General features: G+C 37.4%; 1 protein-coding gene across 1 annotated transcript in view; it reads right to left on the bottom strand.

The window, feature by feature from the left end:
• LOC134542431 (hillarin) overlaps nucleotides 1–17,331 on the bottom strand; it is a 174,144-nt gene that overhangs the window by 8,012 nt on the left and 148,801 nt on the right. Inside the window, exons 7-10 of the mRNA XM_063386659.1 lie at nucleotides 17,095–17,310; nucleotides 14,411–14,619; nucleotides 11,006–11,136; nucleotides 117–374 (exon numbers count right to left, since the gene is read on the bottom strand). Coding sequence (XP_063242729.1) covers nucleotides 117–374; nucleotides 11,006–11,136; nucleotides 14,411–14,619; nucleotides 17,095–17,310 — 814 coding nt within the window. The remainder of the gene's footprint in view (nucleotides 1–116; nucleotides 375–11,005; nucleotides 11,137–14,410; nucleotides 14,620–17,094; nucleotides 17,311–17,331) is intronic.

Here is a 17,331-nt window from a genome sequence, read left to right as displayed (position 1 = left end):
AGAGCGTATAAATGGTGTGTGATGAGCACCACGAGGTAAAATAAGTGCGTGCACATAGCATGAACCTGGTGCGTGATGAGCACGAGCCAAAATCCGTGGGTGTTCATATCGCGTACCTGGTGCGTGATGGGCACAAGGCCGAAGAGGCGCGTGGCTTTAGTGGGGCCCCACTCGCCACTCGCGCAGTCGGGCAGCGGCACCATCACTGTCTGCAGCTCCTCGCACGCTATCTTGAACTTGCACACGCTCTTGAACTTCATGGGCTCTCCCGTCAGGTACTCCTGGGGCGTCACAGCGTTCGCGAAGATGTCGAGCAGGAAGGCTCCGCTGCACGGGGCGTGCACGCGGAACGCCACGATGTTGCCGACCACGGACTGCGGCACGCACCACACATGTGGGCTCACCATACACCACTCCAACCTTCACCTGCGTGCTGCGCCTTCGAACTAATTCTGACATACCTAAATCAATTAGTAGAGACCGGAAAAATTCACGGATTCATTTCACGACAGCCTGAAATTCATAGTCATACCTCAGTGCTGCCTCTGCTATTGGCTCACAACTCACCTGGACGACTCTGGGCGAGTGAGAAACACTCAACCGAAGCTGTATCGAATCACATAGGTCGCTACGTTGGGACACCTCCACAAGACAGCAGCCAATGAGAGGGTGACATTTGACCGAGTGTACGTAGAACTATAAAGTTCATCCTAGAGGTTATTGAACCCGCAAATGTTTCCGGTTCCTATCAATTAGTTTGGTATCGGCGATAGTTGTTAGATAGTCACAACACTCTGATCATATTAGCTATCTGCATAGATGTGTTGTGTTATAAAACTAATTTTTTTTTGTATCAGCATCTCACTTAAGGGGCCTCCCTAGTAAAAATGTTTAGCGCGGTGGGCCACTGGCCACGTGCTACGGCCAGTGGTTGGGCGGGGCGATATACCTGAGACTGTCGCCTGCGCCGTGGTGGAGGGGGGAGAGGGCGTTTCAGCGAGGGGGGGGGGGGGGGGGCGGAATAATGGGAGGGTTGTCATTGTGTGGAGTCCATTTGCTACTTATACCTGCGTTATCTGCGAACAAGATCGTGGCAAGAAAGATGACTGTTTTTCCCTTTCGCTACATTCAACCAAAAGATAATGTTCTCATATTGCCTTGCTTGCTTCCTGACAGTGTTTATTAACTTGAAACATTAAATTAGTGTTGCGATCCAGTCCATATCCATGAAATGCAAACAATCGTCAATTCTGTTTAAAACAGGTATTTTTATTTTAATTATCGTTCTACATAATTAAGAGATTTACATACATTACAAAAAATGCTGTCACCAACAATCGATGTGTTAGCTTGTGTTTTCAGGGGGGAAAAAATGCAAAAATTATATCATTAAAAAAATTTCCAACATTATACTTTCGAACTGACATTTGTGTGATGAATGGTTTTGCACGAACAGTTATGCTTTCATTCATAAAAGTATTCCGCACCGCGACGAGAAATCACGTCCTACTAATAATTGAGTAATAAAACTGGGAATAAAATGATGAAAATAATATTAATTATTTTTAATCTTAGACACAAATCAACTTTTTAAATCGCAATAACGACAAATAAATTTTTAACTTACTTCCTGAATAAAAAGTGCATGTCAAACTTACTTTTAAATTCTGTAAAGAAAAAAAATGTCAGGAACAAACAAGTGTTCCCACCAACGACACATCGTCAACTTTGTATTCTAGGGTTCACGTCGTATTTAGTTACACTAAATATTACTGCATATTATTATTTTCTGGCTCTTATTACACGTTTAGCATTTTATTTTATTTTTGCATATTTTTTTAATGACTTTAACGTTGCATATTATGATGAATAAGTATACACGAATGAACTGGAATCACGTTTCGAGTTACATACAGACTGTTCACTACGAGCAGTGTTAATTTCTTAGCTGTTGCAACAGCGGCCTACAGGTGGATTCAGACTGCAGGCTTAGTCAGTCACGCTGAATCCACCTGAGTTCAGATTTTATCGAAGACAAGTGCGGGTGGTATGGAAGAACTCAGTGTGCACTGACTGTTGTGCTCAAGGTGTCAGTGAAATGTATAGCTGGAATCACGGGCGAAAATTTGTAGGATTCCCATGAGGCCCACGGGATAACGTGAAGATTTTGCAAATGCAAGCGGGCCCCCTCAGACGGACTTTTTTATTTCAGGGAGGTTCGGGCCACCCTGAGATTCTCCCCTCCTCCCGGAATCTACGCATGCAGCTGGAATTAATTTTTAGCCAAGTACGTCATTTGGTGCTGTATTTAGGCTGTCAAAGAAGATACGAAATATGGCTGCTTTGATAATTGACGATAACTCCTTTTTATTGTGGAATAGTACTTACCCATCTACAAATAAATCCCTAAATATACCACCACTACTGTTGGGGATTTTCTATACAAACTATCAAAATAATTTTGGTTTCGTCACTGTCACTAGCTATTATTGTATCATACGAAAACATGTATGTTTTGTGTATTAATTTACGGTATTCATCTCTGTCAAAAAAATATATTTTTCGATAATAGAGTGTAAGCAAGGTAGAATACAATGGCTAATTTTAAAATAAAAATGGAATAAAGTATTTTTTGCTTGCAGTAGTTCAAATTTTTGAATTAATTTAGTTGTTTGTTTAAAAAACCCTTCTAAAATCAAAGAAACTACCTACTTCCTTAATAGATAAATAGTGCTTTAAGATCACACGCTTTCATAAATATTTAAACGCCAACATTTAAAATGTAGATTTCACATAATGATAAAATCTTATCTATTTTCATGGTCACGCCTAATGGAAATAATACACAACAATTCGTCATATATGTTTTTTATGCTTTTAATAACTACTCTACACATGAGCAAATTTCAATAAACATAAAACTGAGGAACTCTGCATTACATTTTTAATCTGTGTACGACACTAACAGAAATTGAAGCATAAAACAACATTTTAATTTTTTAATTAATAAGTATTTCATCAACGTGAGCTTTGCTTTCATCTCAATGAAGCCACTCTACATAGAGGAAGTGCACATGTATTCAGTCTTAACATTAGACCCTCCGGATCACAGAGTAAACGAATGAATGGAATTCATAACATTACGCAGGGTTTTATGACATATTTTCCCTTCTACTCAATCGCAACATCTCACTTAGCGCGTAAAATGGTTTCAGTAAACATAACATAAAAAATATTCCCCCCATGTACAGTAGAGGAAACTAAAATGTTTGGAACACTGTAAACTAATTGTATTGTCATTTCTGTAGTCGCTCGAAGTGGCAAACTATGTATCTTTGTTCAATAAAACGAAATATTAAAACAAACAAACAATAACATTACGTTCAGACAATTCGTTACGTGAAGTGAATGTAATAAAATACACAAGACAGTTACACACACCATTACCAAAACACAATCCCATAAAAATCAAAATATTACATGTCGACTTAAAATTATTATTATTCACCATGATAATTTCTTGCGGGTAGCCAGTAACAAAGGGACACAATTTTTATTCATTTAATTAACTTTGACAAAACTTGTAAAACCTGGCATGAGCAAAGTAAGCTGATTCACAATTTTATTTTGCGTCAAAATATTAAACATCAACTAGTAATGAATTAAGAGTATGCTTCGCTTGGTAGAACACCGAATATAGTCATCTCCAGGTATTAAACTGAATTTTGAAAGAGGGACTCAAGTTTCTGAAGAAGTTGTTAACTTTCCTGATGATCCATCGACAGTTCGTAAACGGTCTCATCGTCGGGATGTCGAGCTTGGGACCTTTTTCCTCACCATAGTCCCGTGGTCTGTTCTACCATTCGCACAGCTATCCCAACCTATACAAATAGCCGAGTGATACTACTCCCGTTGCTTCTATCATGGAGCTCGCCCGCAGTCGTACTTCCCTATCCAGCCTGCGTAATACACGCGTCCTACCTGCTAGCCGCCAAGAACGCGTCCATTTGTGAAAAAGCCTCACCCGCCAACAATACTAACTCATTAATTATAATATGCAAAACATAAAAACATTACATATGCGATAAAACAAAATTTGCTGCTGTCATAAGCCGAAGAAAAAGAATCAATTTGAAATATAACACAGACAGATAAATCTAAAATGGAGTTATCGATAGTAATGTTTTAATAAACAGAATAATATATGTCGTATTACACTAAATACGTGTTCTTACTGACAACCGAATTTAAAAATAAATTAAATTACTTTTTTTCTTTTTAAACCATAACCGCATAGAAGAAACAATACTTTTGATACAATTTTTTGCATAACTATACGACAGGACTAAAAGTACATTGTACGTAATAAGTATTTGCTTATAGGAATTAATGCTGCAGAATATACGAATAGATTCAAATGCATAGAATTTAATATATTGTCAAATTTATTTGGAAATATGCATGTAACAAAAGATTGAATTTGAAATGAATTATCTGTTTTTAACTACAAATATAATTTTATCATATCTCACTTTCATTCAAACTTAAGAGTGTCATTTTCAACAACAAAATAGCCACAACTACACTTAAAAATATTTTAACTTGATACTTATATTGTATAACTTTTGATGAAATTAAATGTTAAGAGGTTCATTTAAGTTTGTAAGGAAACATAAATACAACGTTCAAAATAAATAACAAAAATTTTGTGTAGTTAGGAGCTCCGCGTCATGCAAATAAAGGAAAGTTAAACTTTTCAGTATACGGCTGCAATAATTATAGAGGAAAATGTTATTTATTCTTTACTTTTAATTCCCGTTTGGAGAAAATAAATCGAAAAGTACTATACCGAAAGTATAAAGTTGAAGTTCAATATCGCTTGTCAAGTAAGTTCAAGAACAAAATTAAAAAAAAGAAAATTTGTTTTCTTGAATCTACTTTTTTCAGAAAAGTATACATACATACAATATTATTATATTATAAAAATATTTTTTTTAGTCCTTAAGTATAAATTACTGAAATATTTTTTAGTTAATTAATTTTTTCATGCGAAGAAATATTTAATTGTTAAAATCACGAGAACATAATTTATTATATTTATGTATTCCAAAAGCTTATGTTAAAGATCGACTATATGCTATTCAATTTGCCCAAAATTTTACTGAAATAGGAGAGCATTACAAAAACACAATTTAACTAATGTAGGTATTATAACAATAAGTTATGTTCATAAACTATATTAATGGGAAACAAATATTTATCATTTAATTATATGCAACTATTTTCCTTTGAGGTAAAAATTGAGGTATATTTAATGTAATAAGTAAATCATCTCATAAAATTTACTGAAACTAATATTCTTCATTGTCCGTCATATTATGATTCCAAACAGTTTAAATCAACTGAAACATGAAATAAAATAGTAAGGTTAACCATGAGGTGTGGAAGAAATTAGAGATTACTTTGTAAAATGTTTTAAAAATTTCTCATGAAATATTGTGATTATTATGTTCGTACATAATGTAAAAAAAAAATTCAATACATGAAATTCAACACATACTTTGTATTGCAAGTTATTAAACATATATTTTAAAAACACATGTGCGTATCTAAGTCGAATTGTTATGTAATACATGAACATTACCGATACAACTTCCCTTACAAATAACTTTCACCCAAAGATAAGGCCGCGGACAAATTAGGTATACACACTGGTCGCACGAGGAGCTGAAATAAGTAATATAAGAAAGCAGGCCGGAGTAATTCTTTTCAAGCCAAAGCTAAAAGTAATGGATGTTGTTTGTCTAAAGCAGGCAGTGAAATGACATACAAGTTTACAGAATAGCCATATAAGATCTTTGACGCTTCTAATCCCGTCAGTGGACTGTACGCGAAGAACCAACTGCATCATGGCCCGCCGCCAGTTTTATACTTACGTATGAATACACTTGTAAACGTTGGTTTGTATACTTATGTATGTTGCCGACATCGATAGGTATTCTTTGGCAGCTCCATGTGGATTCATTCGAACACGTTTGCGCTAAACACGGCATATTTTTACATGAGAGTGACATCGCGCACTGAAAAAAGTTGCAGGTCTGTAACGCAACAGTGATACAAATATTACATAGTTCGAACATTTTCTGGAGCACGACATTCACTTTGGGTAATGCTAAGCTACTTGATAGGTACCCTTTACCCGCTTTAAAAGTGATAACTTAAAAAAAAAGTGTACATGAAAGCAGACTCAGCCATATGTTTATTGCTGTTGTATTTGTCATAAACCTACCCTACGTTCAATACGGCCTGTAAGTAAAACCATGTTTTTTTTTACTTGTGTACAAGCTGTGGTTGTAAAGCGAATTTATATTCTTAGTTAACTAACGTCTATATTTGGAATAAGGCTACCTTAATTTTTTTCTAGATTGCTATATTGTTATATATATAAGTATTACTTAAACGGAAATATCTGGTAATAAAAATAAATGAAAAAAGCATGAAAGGTTAAGGATTATTTTTTTTCAACAACAAATAATTTATGGTTTATCTGCTTTGTGTACTATATAAAAACATAACAAGCTTTCAAAATTTCAAAATTTCTTTGATTATCCGTTATAGTTATGTTTGGTTTTAACTCATAAATATTTAAGTTGATTGCCAACGTCACGAATGTACAATAATTTATTTCACACCGCTCCGGGTTGCAGGTAAAGTAACAGGCGTGCAATTTGATCAGAAACGCGTTCTACTTATTCAGGCCCTTTAATTGGGCGTGACGGACCATGTGCCAAATATGTAACAATTATAAGTAGGTGAAGTATAAAAAAATAAAGAACTTGAATGCAAAATAATGCATATAACAAAAATAATTTGCAAGGTTCTTTCGTGGATGTTGTAATGTGTGGGCAATATTTACTTAATTTTGGTTTTTGGATAAATTAATTGTGGTTTAAATTTTTTTAATAATTTTGTATAATTGCTGTAAAAAATTTATTTCCTGCCCTTATTAATTAATTGAGCTGTAGAAATAAGTTTATCTGAAAATTTACGTCATCTTTATTAAACATTGCCACTAATTATACTTTTTAACTTCAAAATGGTTTTTGAATTTTGTAATTAATAACGTACCATCCATAACTACATATGTGAGCGATCGGTCACTGACCTCATCTTCAATCCTCCTCGTGATTCCTGCGCCAGGAGGAACATTTACATAATTCTGACTAGCTTATTTAATATAGAACTTCCCTAGTTTTTATTTTTTTATATATCATCCCATGAACATTTTTAAAACAGTGCAGGCAATCAGATATCTATCTAACCATAAAGCATAGCAAAATGACATTTAGTTTTCAAAATACGATTTTTCTTTTAATTTAAAATACATTTTATATAAAACCTACATTTTTAAGTATCAAAACTTTTGTAAATAATTAATTTGGTTAATACCAGTATAAAATTTTTCCCCGGCATTGTAAGATGTGTAAAATTATTTTGGAAAACTAAAATAATTTAAAAAAATATTGGGTGGTATAATAATTGTTTCTTGAATTTTTATTAAAAATAAAAGGAAAAACAATGAAGTGTATTTTCATGTTAAAAATTAAATATAAATTTTGTCGAATTAGCTAGCGAGACTGTAAAGCCACCAATAAATAGTTTGTAGGACAACTTTCAATGTGTTGATTGATTAGTTTCAATACTTTATTTCGTAATACATGATCTAGTATGGTAAGCTTTAGGATATTTGTAGTTTAAACAAAAGCAATGTTTTAGAGATACACGAATATAGTCACAGAGTAAGTCGAGCACATGGTACTGTGGCGAGGCACATTAAAAGCAATTCTGAGAATTTCTTTCGGTCACGGGATTATCTTTTACCGGTGCCGGTTGTGGGTTGTCTCCCTCTCACGCACGCACGCACACACAGGTAGCCTGCCTCCCCTCCGGTCACGTGTTCCTCCACCCGGCTACCTGAGCTGTGTGGCCTGGGAGCTGGCTTCGCCGAGCGGCAGCACGAGACGGTGGAAAACTTTCAGGATTTGCGGAAATTGTGGAAAAGATATCTCGGAATTCAAAGCGATGACTATATGTTTTAAATACATGAATTTCTTCAGAAAAAAATTATCTTTTTTTCTAGACTTGTACTTTTTTTCTGTCATTCTCCTAAGCAGTATAAAATGGCCCCAAAGTTGGACAAGTTGGTGATTTTTTATTTCATATTTTGATAGAAAAAAACAAAAATGTAAAATTATACAGACAATTCGTGTATTATCTTCTCGTGGGTGAAAAATTTTCAGATTCGTAGTGTCGATTAATAAAGTCCCATCATTATTTTAAAAACATAGTGTTCCGCTAACTTCTGATGCTACTAGGGAGGCCCCTTAAAGATATTTTACAGACACACAGTTACAGTAACAGTTCATATAGCTTCAAATTATTTAAACTTTTGATGAGGAATTAATTTTACATTTAAGTTCATTGTATTGGTAGCTAAGCATGTAAACATGAAATAATTTCAAATGATTTTATTTGTAGAACTGATTAGTATTAATTTGAAGGGGGTGAAATGTGTGTAAGAATGCTAACAATAAACTGAACACAAATAATGCATTATTATTTAAATATTGTCATATATATATATAGTCATGGCCCGCATTGCTGCTTGTTGGATTCAGCAATACTTGCCCAGATGGCTTGCAAGCAAAGCAGCGGCTACCTGGAAGTCTTATACAGGCAACAAGGTCTCGCCGGGTTGTGACAGAGTCCAGAGGTGTCAGCCAGACTGCCCATCCAGCTCCGAGTAGCCTTTGAATGCGCTCAAGATCACACGACGACATGACTGAGGTTGGTAGGTACACAATATACCGATTATATATTGACTAAATGCATACACACATACATACACAAATACACATTATATATGTGTATATTTATCTATTATTGTGGTCCATAATCACACGAGAAAAATAAAAGTTAAACTTATTAAACTCCACATTGCTGCCCTTCTTACACTTTGCAAAGTGAATTAACAAAACCAAAATTTGTATCAGTTGGAGAAAGTTTAGGGATCTCTATGAATTGGAAGTTGAGAACTGAAAAGGTTGACGGAGTGGCGATACTTGTCACTGTATATGGGGTAGAGAAATGACTAGGAGTTCCAAAGATTCTCCTTGGGACTGGGCAGGAACAAGCTACTGCTCGCCTAAATGCTCTGGATGATTGAAGCCTGAGAAAAATGTGCGTGCTCTGGTATTTGACACAACAGCTGTCAATACAGGCTTGAAGAGTGGAGCATATGCTATTCCTGAAGAGAGTTTAAACACAAGTCTTGTGTGGAGTCCATGTAGGCATCGTATAATTGAAATTGTGCTCTCGTCTGTTTTCAGCACAGCTTTTGGAGTGGGGGGGGGGGGGGTCACATGTTGCTACATTCAAGCATTTCAAGAAACACTGGCCTCAGATTGATAAGGAAATATATTCTCAAGGCAGAAATATTCTTTTTGACTCCAATGACCAAAAGAAAAAGCTTAGGGAAGAAATGGTGGACTTCTATACTGCCAATTTAGATGACCCACATCAGTCAAAGCAGCCTCGAATGACCACTTTGAGCTTTTGCAATTGTATAATGACGTTTTTGGAGGTACACGCCCAGGATAAAAAGTAAATTTTCGAGCCCCAGGTGGTTGCACAACGCACGTTGGATGGCAAAGGCTATTTATTCTCTTAAAATCTATTTATTCAAAGAACAGTTAACCTTTACATCTGGAGAAGTAAAAGGAATCACTGAATTAAGCTTGTTCGTAGCCCTCATCTGTAGTCGGCATTGAAATGAGGCACTGAAGGCTGGGAAAGCTGTTATGAACTATGTCATTCTATTAAAGCAAATCGAAGCATATCCAAATGATAATATTAAAAGGGTACTTTAGTAGCATTTCAATGCCATCTGTGGTTCTTTTCTGAACATTTGGTTGGGCTGGCTCTCTTCGATTACCGTATCAGTGACACCACCAAAATTGAGATGGTTAAAAACCTACTGCGCTTACAAAAGGCTAAAGCCCTTTAGAGAGTAGAAAGTAAATCGTTCAAGCACTAAAGTCTTCTGAAGACATACTTCACGCAGCGAACAACAGAACTCTCACTCACAAGGAGGATATCTTTCCTTTGTAAGGAACCTAAATTGTGGCCTTCTGATCCCAACTTCATTGATCTCAAAGAGAAAGTAAGCAAATTAAAGCAGTAAATGACTGTGCCGAAAGAGGTATAGTTCTGGCAAAACATTTAATACGAATATCACAAAAAATGAAGAACAGTTTCAGTATGTTCTCTGGTTATTTCAACTGCATACAAAACAGTTTCCAAAATCCAAGAAGGCGACGCTAATGGCCGAAGATGTTAGCAATGCTTAGTAAACAAGAATAAAATGTTATATTATGTAAAACTGACCTTTCAGAAACCTTAATTATGACCACTGTAACTTTTCACACAATATTTTTGAATTAATTTATATCGTACGTAAAGTTTTTTTTTTACCAAACTATCGGTGTTGTAATAAAAACTCCGTTTTGACCTTTAAAGTGACAATTAAAATATTAACCAATTGAACTGAATTTTTCCCCTAAATTCTGTAATACCACAATTATGAAATAAGGGTTAGGCTTGTGGAAAATACAAGTTACAATATTTCAATTTTTAGACCACCCTATAATATATGTAAGTTGCAAACTAATCTTTCCAGTAGAATCTTATTTACTGTAACATACGGCCTCTATGAAGGGTTTTCCTAGCATTTCAACATTGAAAATAGAATGAATAAGGAAGAAGATTAATTTAAATTTTTAAGAGAATTTTTGTAAAATATTTGGAAGTAAAATTAGGAAGAGAAACATCTTCAACAAACATTGTTATTTAATGGCAATGCATTAATATGGCACGTTGCGTTAGGACACAAAGAGTAGAAAGGTGTAACATTCTGTTATGATTTCTAAAGTAATGCAAACCTTACCTGCATGACAAACCGCTTGAGACTGACGCCGTCGAAGCTGTCTCCCTCGCTGTCGTAGAACTTGAGGTTGTAGTGGAAGATGAGGCTGGACTGCATGTGTGAGGGCATGGCTATCCGGACAGTCGCAGCGCCTGTGGGGGCGTCTCAGTCAGCACACGCACCAACACATCCATCCAGCACTTCACTTCACTTCACTCCTGTGGCTGAGTCAAATAACCATACTGACCGTTCTATAGGCCTAGTAGTGAATCTGCTGCGAGCGGTACACTTCCTCCTTTACAAACGCAATTCATTTTCTTCACTTCTTTACATTTAATTTTGAATTGAAACTACTTCGGGGGCGATGAGAGTAAAATTTCAAGCCATAATTTTAATGCAACGTTTTCGTGAAAAATTGTTGTGAGACGTTCCTGACGCGAAAAGGAAACAGAATAGGTCCTTCGCCAAATATAAATAACTAGAGAAATATGCTTTATAGGTTTCTGGGCTCGTTTTTGTTCTCCCCCCCCCCCCCCCAAGAAAAAAAAACAGAACATAGAGGGATATACGAACGAAAGAATAAGACTGTGTGCATGAGCTCTTTCAGAAAATAGATATAGGTATCCTATACAGTTAATAATGTTCGCAGGCTTTCACGACCATTGTCTGAAGTAGCTTCTTGACTTCTGGGTTGTAGCAGAAGCCAAGCTACTTAATTCTATACCGTTCTCTGTGAGTGCCTTGGATTTTATATTTACTACCAGCGTACTCACGTTCCTCTTTGTTAAAACAGCAGCGTAGAGAGCGCTTTTGAGAGAGTCCCTGCATCTTCCGCATAGATAGCGCTACATGTTATGAATCTGATATTTCATTCAGAGATTTGGCTTGTTTCAAATGGTAGAGTGGTTTGAAGAAACCGTAAAACACACAGTTAGTATTTCAACAGTGAGTAATATTTGTTAATTTTTCATTATTAGATAATTGTCTTCTCTCTCTCTCTCTCTCTCTCTCTCTCTCTCTCTCTCTCTCTCTCTCTCTCTCTGCCGTTTTACCCCTTACGATATACTTACGAATCGAGGTTTGAACTGCCAATGAAGTTTCATTTCTTTCTAGTGTACTGAGTTACACGCGCTTTTTTTTACGCCCTTCCCTCAATAAATTTTGTCCTTGTTGCTACAAAAAACAACCCTAAGAAACAATTTGTGTCATCTACCCATGAGTTCTGTCATATATTTTAAAGGACTTTTGAGCAAAACTATAGCACTTTAGCAGTACACAAAATATTCAGTAAGGCTTAAGTTTAATAAAAAATTACCTCATCTGCTATCTGATGCTTCACCCTTGAACATTAAGCCAAACTACAATATCAATTTGCAGGGTGTGAACTCTCCGTCGAATGAATAAGAGTTTTGCCATTTAACAAGTCTTGGCTTTTTATTTGAGGTCACGTCCATGAAAGTGATGTTCCCGACGAAGCCAAGAAGTAGTTTGTGACTGGCTTTGTTTTAGACCTTCATAAATAACCAAAAATACCTAACATAAGCCAAAATTACATGTTGTTAAAATGGCTGTAATCTGTTTTTTATAAGTAAACATTTGTTGTGAAAATACTGTTCTTTAACATTTTATTTTTTCTAAAACATCTTCTTCATAAGCCACTAGTAAAATAAAATAACTAAAGAAAAAAATTCAGACAATCTCACAACACAAGAAACAGAATTTGTATGACTTAACAATAATATGTTTATTGACTATATATTTTTAATATTTCAAAGAGGTACTGAAGATGATAGCCTATAAAACGACTTTCTTGCAGCACATTATAGATTCTAGGCCACAATAAGTAGGAGCGGACAATACAGATTTATTCCCTCGTTTTTATAGCCAATATTTCTGAGATATATACATATATTTTTAAAATACGTGAATTTTCAAAGACTAATAAAAATTTTTTCCGTTTAACACATTTGTTAATTGTACTATAATTGGACTAATCTGCTGGTATCTCCTGGAGCTTGTTATTACTAATAGACTAATGAATCAGATATATTTCTAGGCTGAGACAAGTTACAGCAGGAAGATGAGTAGCAAGAGGTAAGTTAACGATTTTCTCAATAAGAAATAATAAGGACCACTTTTCCTTAAAAAAAAAAGTTCATCCAGCAGAAAGCAAAATTCCGGATATAGTGACAGCCAAAATAAAAACTTCATTGATTAAAGTAATTATCAAGAAAGTGTTTTTTGTATTAAAACAATAAAAAAAAGAGATTCGTTTTTTAACAACAAAACGTGCGTTAAAAAAGTGAATAAATTACGGCTAAAAACCGACTAGTCCATATAGATATCAATAGAAACAATGCAGGGTGATGAAATTAGAACGCAGAATTGACGGAACGAACAATATGTGACGCAAAACAAGAGCACGGAAGTTCCGCCACGTCCCAAACTTGGGAATTATCGACATGTTCGGTTATCGAGCACTAGCTCGTCTTGGTGGTAGACGAGTGATCTGAATGATTTAAAAACCAGGGACTGACTTCTCCGCTGCTGATCACGGCACAGCGAGATGTAGCCGTGTGAAGCCGTGTAAAGCTGTGTGAAGCTGTGTGAAGCTGTGTGAAGCTGTGTGAAGCTGTGTGAAGCTGTGTGAAGCCGGCGAGAGGCGGGCGCGACGGGCTGGCGGACGGGAAGCCTTCTTTTCACAGACGAGAGAGCCACACCCGAAGTTCCCCGAAGTTCATGCTCGCTCTTTTTTTTTCCGTTCTATCTCATTGTATAGACCTTTGTGGCATTAAATTTTGCGGTCGATTAGGATAGGTTAGCTACATTACTAATACTTTAAAACATTGTGGTTGGTTGGTTATATTAGGTAAGTATATAGCTACATTAAAAATACTGTGAAATCATTTTATGGTTGCTTAGAAAATGACTTTTTAATATTTAGCTATCAAGGGCTAGGAAACCGTTTACATGATTTCACAGTATCTTTAAATGTAGCTATCCTAACCCAATCAACCGTCCACAATGTTTTAAAGTATTTATAATGTAGCTAACCTAACATTTTACAATGAACAAAAAAAAAAAAAACCGAAGATGCACGATCGGGAGTTTGGCTCTCTCGTCTGTGTAAAGATGGCGAGAGGGGGAAGCCTACAACTCACGTAGTTTCGGTTCCCTGCAAAAATTTCCGAAGATTTCCGAAAGTTTTGCGTTTTGGTAGATATTAACGCCACTTCAGCCACTAAATCAGAAGTTTCCAATGAAAACAAGCATGTTGTGACTGACCTAACCCAACCTAACCTAACCCTTCGATTTTTTTTTTAAATTTCAATTTTCGAGAGAAATCCGAAGTTGCACGAATGTGGCAGGGAACCGAAACCACGCGAGTTGTAGGCCACTGGGCGAGAGGCGGGCGCGGACACGCACCTGTGGCGTCCGTGTACATGACGGCCTTGGTGTTGGTGTCGGGGAAGTACAGGCCGTAGCGGAAGAAGAGCGAGCGCACGAAGGGCAGCTCCTCGAAGTCCTGCAGCGTGATGGGCGACTTGAGCAGCTGCCACTCCGACTGCAGCGGGAAGAACTCGTAGATGAATTCGCGCGGGTCCGTCAGGAAGTAGTGGTCGTCGTACTCGTACCTGCGCGCACTCGCGGAGTCAGCCGAGCCACCAACACGTGTCCACACGAATATCTACGAAAACTATGAGAAGGACGCCGCTTGGGGCGGCACATATTCCATTACACCACAAAGCGACATTTTTGTAAGAAATTGAAGTGAGGGGAACAGGGGCGTAGCCAGGGTTTTTTTTAGGGGTTCAACCCCCTACCCCACTCCCCCTTAACACCAAATCTTTAATTAATTTCTTATTCATCACTCAAACAAATTTCATATTAAAATTAATATAAAATTTTACCATTACAATATTTAAATTTAAGTACCGAAAACTGCTAAAATAGCACTATTTTACACCTTAAAATCCAAATTTTCCCGTGGGAGGACCCCCCGGACCACCCGCTTTAATACGGGGGGGGGGGGGGGGGAGAGAGAGGCCATGCTTCTTAACACCCCCCATACACAAATCCTGGCTACGCCACTGGAGGGAAACAATACCAATTACTGACAAATAGTCATTAAAATATTGAAATCATCAATGATTCACTGTCACCTTAATGCTATTGCATGTAATATCAACGAATAAATTATTTAGTACAGGAAATGTTGGTACAAATTACGCTGGCTGGAAACGGATTGGCACAGCTTGAGCTAAGTGAGCTCTAATTGTCTGGAAAATTAAAAAAAAAAAAAAAAAAAAAAAACAAGGAAGAATTTCACAGTGATAATACATGTGATCAGTATCGACCTAAGGGCTTAGAAAATTGCGTCGTTAAAGATTGCCTCTCTGATCCAGTGACAAATGAGGTGATAACTTCAACTAAAACACTTTTAATTAGCATTGATCGAGCATTTATAAGTGAAAGTTGCTGAGAGATTACACTTTTGAATTGGTGCTATATGCACATATATTTTTTTTTTTTTGCGATTAGGTGTTATTTAGTCCGGGGAGTAAGGTCAGACAAAAATCAGAGGAGTGAGGTCACTGAACATCAACAAGAACCATAAACGACTCTGTCAGGCGCAAGAGTGGCAGGTATATAATCAATAATCATACGCATTTTATGACGGAAAACCAAATGCCCTATTAGGCTTACGGTAAACAACAGATGCAAGAACAGAGTTCAAACAAGATTATGGTATTTTTATTAAATATTTCTGCTCGATATCCAATTTTCAATAAAACTTACAATAAACTGTAAATAACGGAAGTGTGTAACAAAAAACTTAGGGAATATTATTCGAATGTTCTGAATAAAATAAAAATAAGATATCTGTTTCATTAAAATCAAGCTTTTCAATAAATAGTACAAGGGCTAGAAAATATCATTTAAGGATTTTAATTTACCTATTAAAAAAGATATCTGTTTCATTAAAATCAAGCTTTTCAATAAATGGTACAAGGGCTAGAAAATATCATTTAAGGATTTTAATTTGCCGATAAAAATAAGATATCATGAGACCGAGATAGGCGGTATAATGGTCAAACAAAGGACACACTTTCAAGAGACAGAGCGGTGCGGTACAATGGTCACATAATGGAATCGATTTCAGGAGACCGAGCGAGGCGATGCAATGGTCACACAATGTACTCGCTTTCAGGAGACCTAGCGAGGCGATGCAATGGTCACACAATGAAATCGCTTTCAGGAGACCGAGCGAGGCGGTGCAATGGTCACACAATGGACTCGCTTTCAGGAGACCGAGCGAGGCGGTGCAATGGTCACACAATGGACTCGATTTCAGGAGACCGAGCGAGGCGGTGCAATGGTCACACTTTGAACACACTTTCAGGAGACTACGGCTTCGAATTCAAGTACATCCATCCTTATTACAGTTTCACAAGTTTTCTCTAAATCGCTACAAGAAAATAGTTTTCTTTGGCTATGGTACAGGCCTTGAAAAATTCCTTCCCCAATTTTCCAGACTTTCTAATGCTATTTGTTTATGCTGGTTAGGTTATGGAAGGGAGATTAAAGCATGGAGCGATGAAACACACACTACCTGATGTTTACAATGTAAATGTGCTAGTTGTATGCAGGGGCGCAACAACTAAATTTCCAAAGGGGGGGGCAATATACCTTTTTTAAAAGAATCATCGATCCCCCTTATTGAATCGGGGGGTCCGGGGGTCCTCCCCAGGGAGAATTTGTATTTCAAGGTGGAAAATGGTGCTATTTAAGCAGTTTTATTATATAAAAATTGATTACACAGCACTTTCTTTGCCCCCGTTTGCCCCCACTTCAAGGTTTCAGAAGGGGGGGGGGGCAAAATACCCTTGCCCCCCCTGTTGTTGCGCCCCTGGTTGTATGTGTCCGTCCAGTCAATCAACGAGACAGTTGGTGATGGTGGCAGAGAGTGAGTGAGCGAGGCGTGGCCCCAGGTAGCGGCACGGTGTGACAGCCGTGGAGCACTCAGACGAGGACAGACGGGAATGGAACCCGGGCACTCACGGGACCTGCGCGGGAAGCTATACCAGACGGAGGAGAGAGAGACGCACCGGAGACTGTCGGACTTGCCCTTGCCCGCCTTGGGCACCTCCTTGGCGTTGACGAGGTGGCGCGCGCCCCAGTTGCACTGGACGAACCTCCAGGCGCCCGCCACGTACACGGCGTTCCACGAGTTGCGGAAGCGGTTGTCCTCGAACTGCACGCCCGGCTGGTAGCCGGCGGACTTGGAGTAGCCCTTGATGACCACGCAGTGCAGGCCGGCGTAGCTGCGGCACACAGCCCATCGG

This window comes from Bacillus rossius, assembly GCF_032445375.1.
Source record: "Bacillus rossius redtenbacheri isolate Brsri chromosome 4 unlocalized genomic scaffold, Brsri_v3 Brsri_v3_scf4_2, whole genome shotgun sequence".
Classification (NCBI taxonomy): Eukaryota; Metazoa; Arthropoda; class Insecta; order Phasmatodea; family Bacillidae; genus Bacillus; species Bacillus rossius.
Note: the sequence above shows the minus strand (reverse complement) of the source record. Positions and strands in the feature narration are given on the sequence as shown.